This window comes from Ctenopharyngodon idella, chromosome 8 (assembly GCF_019924925.1).
Source record: "Ctenopharyngodon idella isolate HZGC_01 chromosome 8, HZGC01, whole genome shotgun sequence".
Taxonomy (NCBI): domain Eukaryota; kingdom Metazoa; phylum Chordata; class Actinopteri; order Cypriniformes; family Xenocyprididae; genus Ctenopharyngodon; species Ctenopharyngodon idella.
In genome coordinates this window covers 20,278,408-20,286,187 of record NC_067227.1, presented here as the reverse complement: position 1 = coordinate 20,286,187, position 7,780 = coordinate 20,278,408, and the positions used below count along the sequence as shown (strand labels likewise).

The 7,780-nt window shown below is 34.9% G+C and overlaps 1 protein-coding gene across 1 annotated transcript; it reads right to left on the bottom strand.

Annotated features, from left to right (window-relative positions):
• Positions 1 to 1,315: 1,315 nt before the first annotated feature.
• LOC127517289 (uncharacterized protein C22orf15) lies at positions 1,316 to 6,212 on the bottom strand. Its single transcript, XM_051902684.1, has 5 exons — positions 4,716 to 6,212; positions 4,136 to 4,222; positions 2,770 to 2,892; positions 2,608 to 2,679; positions 1,316 to 2,365 (listed from the first exon to the last, which is right to left on the bottom strand). The coding sequence occupies exons 1-5, from the start codon at positions 4,738 to 4,740 to the stop codon at positions 2,229 to 2,231; spliced, it is 444 nt and encodes a 147-aa protein (XP_051758644.1). The 5' UTR covers positions 4,741 to 6,212; the 3' UTR covers positions 1,316 to 2,228.
• Between the last annotated feature and the right edge of the window lie 1,568 nt (positions 6,213 to 7,780).

Below are 7,780 nucleotides of genomic sequence, written 5' to 3'. Positions count from 1 at the left end.
CCAACAGACAAAAAATAATATTTCTTTTACATTTGATACGATCACACAGTTTAGTGCGGTCTATCATCACCTGCTAAATTCAAATCTGCCTTCGCGCTTTGGCTCGCGGCGCTAAACCAGACTGACGAGTACATCCCTGATAGCACACGTACATCTTGGAGATGTCTATTTGAGGTGTGTGTTTACGTCTGGAAGATGTATTTTTTAGAATGTTTGCTCATCTGGAATACGTCTATTGGACGTTTCCTGTCAGATGTCAAATAGACGTTTAGAAGATGTCTTTAAGATGTTTATGATTTAGAATGTATGTAAAACTGACATCTAAAAGATGTCTATCAGATGTTTGTAAACAGCAGATGTTTTCCAGATGAAGTGATCTTTAACAGACATCTTGCAGATGTATGTGTGCTATCTGGGATGTCATGAATAACAACCATAGATCACAAGACCCTGTAGGCGTTATTACTTTCAAGCAATTTCTGCAGCTGTGCTGACATGCTATAGCCCTAATTCGTTAAAACTATATATTTAAAATTATTACATTAAGAGATTACGTGGAAATGGTAGGCCTACACATAAAAAAAATAAATAATAATAATTTGTCACATGAACATTTAAAATGAACAAAACAATGCTAAAAAAGAAATGGTGACCGGTTAAAGGGCTTTTTTTAAAGGGTTAGTTCACCCCAAAATGAAAATTCTGTCATGAATTACTCACCCTTGTGTCGTTCCACAGCCATAAGACTTTCGTTCATCTTCGGAGGACAAATGAAGATCTTTTTGATGATAGAATGCTGTCAGATTTCCTTCCATTGACTGCCCTTGTAACTGCCACTGTGACGCTTCAAAAAGTTCATAAAGTGATCGGAAAACTAATCCATATGAATTGAACGGTTTAGTCAAATTTTTCTGAAGAGAATCGATCGCTTGTTATGATGAAAAGATTTAATTTAGGCTTTTACTCGCATGTAAACATTCATCAGAGAACATAAGCAGCAGCTCAACCTAAATTGAATAATGTACAAGAGCAAACCTCTTCCGGAAGCTCAAACTTGCTAAGGTAACCTTACCTTAACCTTTCATCAACAAGTGATCGATTCTATTCAGAAAATTTGGACTAAAATGCTCGATTCTTATGGATTAGTTTTCTGATCTCTTTATGATGTTTTTGAAGCATCAAAGTGGTAGTTACCAAAGGCAGTCAATGGAAGGAAATCTGACAGCATTCTGTCATCAAAAATATCTTAATTTGTGTTCCGAAGATGAACGAAGGACATACGGGTATGGAACGACATGAGGGTGAGTCCTTAATGACAGAAATTTCATTTTGGGGTGAACTAACCCTTTAAAGTTTAAGACTTTTCCTTACATTCATAAAATTTAACCTAAACTCTTTCTGTTGTATTACAGAATGGGCAAATCTTTGTATTGAATTAAGTTATCTTATAAAATTACAAATACATTAAATGTAATGTATACATTGAAATATATGACATATATTTATAAATATATATAAGTCATATATTTCAATGTATACATTTAATGTATTTATAATTTTATAAGATAACTTAATTATGTACTTTATTCCTGTGATGGCAAAGCTGAATTTTCGAGACCAGGATAGCTGCGGGTCGTATATGGGCGTGCCGAAAGGTACACAGTGCTGAAACTAACCCCTAACCCTACCCCACACCCTAACAGGCAGCTTTCGCAACCAAATGTAAAGACCTTTTGGCACGCCCATTTTTCTGACCTGCAGATACCCACATTTGAAATTTTCAGCAGCCATTGCTTCAGTCTTCAGCGTCACATGATCCATCAGAAATCACTCTGATATGCTGATTTGATGTTCGAGAATTATTTTTTATTATTATCAATGTTGAAAACAGTTGTGCTGCTTAATATTTTTATGGAATCGGTGAGACATTTTTTCAGGATTCTTTGATGAATAGAACAGCATTTATTTGGAATAGAAATCTTTTGTAACATTATAAATGTCCTTCTGTCACTTTTGATCAATTTTGCTAAATAAAAGTAATAATTTCTTATTGACTTATAATTTCTTATAAAAAAAAAAAAAAACTTACTGACTCCAAATATTTGAACAATTTTGAATATACATGAACAAAATGTATTCTTTATATATTGTTAGAAATTATATTACAGAAGAGTAACACAATGAATTTGTTAAGTAAAATTTTGACAACAGTGTAAAAGAACACTGTTTCAGTTCCGAGGTGTTGTGATGGCTTTCTTAAAGTTGATAGCAGCTTTGATGCGATTTTGACTGACTCCTCCCCTTTTAGATGCTCCACCCTTTCTGTCCCTCTCCTTTGAAGGATTTGACAGTTTTCTCAGAATCTCTAAATTTAGCAGAAAGAAAGATTACATTGCACAGAGAGCCAACAACTACAAAATAAAGACATGTTAACAGTGTTAACAGTAACAATATTTCAACACGTTGTGAAAACTGCTGTGATTAGTAAACATGTCGATTTTGTTGGAACAACACAAAGGAAAGAGGAAGCAGTTAGTGTTTTTCTTGATATTAAATTCTCCATACACCGTTATACTAAATTAGATGAATAAAAAATAGAAGCATTGCCTGCTAGCTCAGGGTAACTTGTGCCAAAGTCATACACTGCAGAATACTTAAGACCTTCACTGCCTTCACCTCCTGTGCAAGAGAACATACAGTGTTTTTACTGACTTTTCTCACAGTTGTTTTGGTATCTGATGTACTTGAAGTGGGTAAGGGAAAACTCACTTGACACACGTAATGGAATATAGCTCTCTCTCTCCTTCAGCAAACTGCTGACGAGGTCTGTGCTCTGCGCTCTCTCTGCCAAGTTCACCAGCTCTCCTGTCCTGTCCATCAAGTCCACAGTCTCTACAGAGAACAGTTCTTTTTTAGATCTCCTACACTGATGAGTCTGTTTATCTTCAAATCAACAGTTAGTAAGCTTTATGAGCGAGTTTCTGATTTTTAGTGTTACTTGGAGTTGAAAAACCCCAAACCCGAATAAAACTTCACTTGTTTTGTTTTTTTTAGGCCAGAAAGCAACCAATCAGAACACACTAGAAACTGCATATCTAAAGGCCAACTAACACTGTATCAACAGATGAGAACTAACGCTGACAATCACCAGACTACAGTACTTCACTTCTCAGGCATCCCATGACCTGACAAACGGCAACAGGGATAACACACTGATCTGACAGAACCCAACAAAGTGTCTGTTGCCACTGGATGGAGTCTGTCAGTGCAGTGCAAATTAGCCTTAAAGGGTTAGTTCACCCAAAAATGAAAATAATGTCATTTATTACTCACCCTCATGTCGTTCTACAGCCGTAGGACCTTCGTTCATCTTCCAAACACAAATTAAGATATTGTTAATGAAATCCGATGGCTCAGTGTAAAATAAAGACTTTTCAACAATATCTATATGGGCCGATTTCAAAACACTGCTTCAGAGCTTTACAAATCAAATCAGTGAATCGGAGCACCAAAGTCACTTGATTTCAGCAGTTTAGCCATTTGATAGGAGATCCGAATCACTAATTCGAAACAAAAGATTCATTAAGCTCAGAAGCTTCATGAAGCAGTGTTTTGAAATCGGCCCATATAGATATTGTTGAAAAGTCATTATTTTGTTTCTTTGGCGCACAAAAAGTATTCTTGTCACTTTCTAATATTAAGGTAGAACCACTGAACTCACATGAACTGTTTCAAATATGTTTTTAGTACCTTTATGGACATTGAGAGTTTGAATGGCTTTGCTCTCAATAGAGGCCTCACTGAGCCATCGGATTTCATCAACAATATCTTAATTTGTGTTCCGAAGATGAACGAAGGTCTTACGAGTGTAGAACGACATGAGGGTGAGTAATAAATGACATTATTTTCATTTTTAGGTAAACTAACCCTTTAAAAACCACTAGGAATACCTTAGCAACCGCCTAGCATCATGGTAAAGGGTTTTACACAGGCAAACACAAATTATATATACTTCAAAACATGTAAGAATCTAATTTAAGCTTTGAAATTGTTCTTACACTAAACCTTTAAGTAACTGAATTCATCTTCCCTGTCAAACCATGTTTGACCTGAGCTTAAGTGTACTTTGATTTACCTTGGGGATCCAGATTGCATTTTTCTTTTATACAGTGGATGAAGTTTATAATCTTGCAATTTAGGTTCAGTATCTCTTCTCTTCCCTCTGTAAGAAATATATATTTGAAAACATTCAAACTATAATATATAGCAAGGATGCATTAAATTGACCAAAAGTGACAGTAAAGACATTTGTAATGTTACAAGTGATTTCTATTTCAAATAAATGCTTTCTATTGATTAATAAAGAATCTGTAAAGAAAAATGTAACATGGTTTCCAAAAATGTTAAGCAGCACAACTGTTTTCAACATTGATAACAAAAAGAAATGTTCCTTAAGTGCCAAATCAGTGATTTCTGAAGGATCATGTGACATTGAAGAAAATTCTGCCTTACCATCGCAGGCAAAAATATATTTAAAATAGAAAACAATTATTTTAAATTGTAATAATATTTCATAATATTCCTGTTTTCCTGTATTTTTGATTAAATAAATGCAGCCTAGGTGAACATGAGACTTCTTTCAAAAATATGGAAAAAAACAACAACTATGTATTAATGAAATATATATGAATGCTGCATATAAATCCTGCACTTACCACCAAATATCACGGTAATGAACATGTCGGTCTTAAGATGTGAAGTGCTAAACTGCTCACTACGCTTTCAGCCTGCAATAATGAACGTGTCTGTTCACACATTAGGGAAATAAAAGACAGTTAAATGTTGTTGACTACAGCCATACCTAGAGACAAAGCCCTGGTTTATGAGGAATGCTGAAGAGTTCTAAAGTACTGAATATAATTGGCAGACAAGACTCAATTTGATCAGAATTTTATCCTGCTGTGCCACCACTGAACTATGGATGAACTCCCCTCCTGGCCTAGAATCTGCATTACATAAACAGCACCATATTACCCGGTTACATTATTCACTCTCTACTCACTCTCTTTTTCTGCCTCTCAATCTCTCTCTCTCTCTCACACCCCCTTGAAAGGAGAAGAGAAAGGGTTCTTTTTATGAAGCAAACCAGTCTGATTTGTCTCCATGGAGTTAGTACACAGACAGACAGGTTCTTTGATACTTTGAAGTCCTTCTCTGGGACATAGCTGAGTGTGAAGCAGATCTATAGTCTTTTTCCCATGACTTTAAACATAACAGTAACAGAACAACACAGTTGTGGCTATTTCGGTATTAACTTGGGAAAAAAGTTATGACATAAGAAATGAGTCTTGAAGGACCAATATGATAGCAAACTTCATTAATTTAAATGTCTATTGCAATTTTGTCCATGTATTCTAACTGCATGAACCTTGAGTGCAACTTCTATGCTGCTGGATGTGAGATGATCCAAAAAACAACAACAATCTGATTGTTTTACTCGTGTTCTCAATTATCTCTGCTAAAAAAAAGTCAGGTTCTGTTGTGATGAGTGGTCATGATTCACATACAAAGACAGGATTGGTGCTTTCTTCATCATGATATAGTTTTTTTTTTTTTTTTTTTTGTTTTTTTTTTTTCATGATATAGTTAGTTGATGTCTAAAAGAACACATTATTAAATTAGAGGAAATTTCTAAATGGAATTATTAACAAATTATTAAATGAAAGTCAATTTCTATATAGATAGACCTATATGCCTTCACAAAAGAAAAAAAAAATCAATTAAATGCTGAACATTCTATTCATCAACGAATCCTGAAAAATGTAGGCTATCACGGTTTCCACAAAAATATTAAGTTTCCATAAAAATATTAAACTGTTTTGAGCATCAAATCAGCATATTAGAATGATTTCTGAAGGATCATGTGACATTGAAGACTGGAGTATTGATGCTAAAAATTCAGCTTTGCATCACAGGAATAATAAATAACATACTAAAATATATTAAAATAGAAAACAGTTTTTCCACAATTTCACAATATTACTGTTTTTGCTGTATTATTGTTCAAATAAATGTAGCCATGGTGAGCATAAAAGACTTCTTTTAAAAACCTTTTAAAAATCTTCCTGATCCCCAATTTTTTGAATGACTATTCATTATAAAAAATTCCCAATGGCATTTTACAGTTTTATTAGTTCACATGACTTCCCCCCCCCCCCTTGGAAGTTTGCTGAGGCCCCCTAGTGGGCCCCAGGCCCCTGGTTGAGAACCACTGTTTTATAACACCATTGCTCATACACAATCCAGTAACTCTGGCCAGAATAACAGCCGTTGAGACACAAACAGCAGCTTCTCCATGACAACATAAGCTTAAGCAGTCATAAGCTCAGATTCCAGTTATACCCAACACTGCTTTTCAGGAAAAAAAAAAATGTTATCAGTGTGTAAACATTAAAGCTTCATTAACAGGTATTTTCCACAACTTTAGATGGGATATGAAGCCCTCTACAAGCTTTATGTCAAAGATTAGACCAATCATCCTGTTTGCTTAGCTCAATAAAAGCTAAATGTATGCCAAAGGTTATCATGTTTTTATACTGTATATATATATATATATATATATATATATATATACACACATCTACACACTGATTCACTCACTGCACTCCCACAGTATGCCAATTGAGGCATATAGAGCAGATATAAGTAGTTACTGCAGCACAAATACTGTATGTCTGGGGAACAAATTGCTATTGTTGATAAGAAGATCCAAAAGCTCCACCGGCAGACATGGAGTCTAGCCTAGGAGTCATAATCAGAATTCATTAGGAGGATGGGCGTGAATACTGCATTTTCAGATGAGGAATTCATTTAACATCCTTTTGTGTCAGCACACAACAAGCTTTTGTTTGCAATAACTCGAGCTGGATTATTTGTTTTTGTGTAAAATCTATCAGGAGTGACAGCAGTTTTTGAGCGCCTGATGAATGAATGAGTAAAACAGCAGTCGGCCTGCAAACGATTCAATCTGAATCAGATGTGCTTGAAGTAAAGCCACCATTGATATTTTTTTAAATCCATTACAGTATTTTTGTCTGCGTTTGGTTTGACACTGTTCCTAGATTTGTATATATGTGATATCTACGTATATGTTGAGCTCAGTTCAGAAAAATACTACACTAAAGTACTCTAGAAATCTCTTGAGATAAACTAGTACAGCCTTTTAACCTGGAATCTCTTGGGACTTGGGAAGCAGGCTGGGAAAAATAAAATGTTAGGATTCATAAGTCTTCAGCGTGTGATCGAGCACAACAGCCCAAGAGGAGGAATCTCCCGGGATGAGCACTTCATGTCTGGAGACTCTTTGGAAGGAAAGTCGCAAATCATTTTATAGCTTGTTCTTTAAGCTATATCACACTTGGCCAAATAATATACTGATTATGTTAACTATTTAAATGTAGGCCTAAATGTAATTTACCGTTTACATTAAATATTTAAGCAATATCAGACTAGCAAAGAGCGCTGAATATACAGCCGTTAAATATGTATGTAGTTAATATTGAGTAATATTGCACCTTTTTTCGCCTGTTTTTGCTCGCCAACGAAAATGGTTTAAAAAAAAAAAACACCGAGCAACACACAATAGCGGTGTTTTGTTTATGAATGAATCAGTGTTTGTGAATGAATCAGTTGAATGAATGATTCATTGATTCACTCATAAAGACTCACTTGTTTCCCCCTACTGGCGTATCAATATAACCTGCAGAAAAAAAGAGGACTG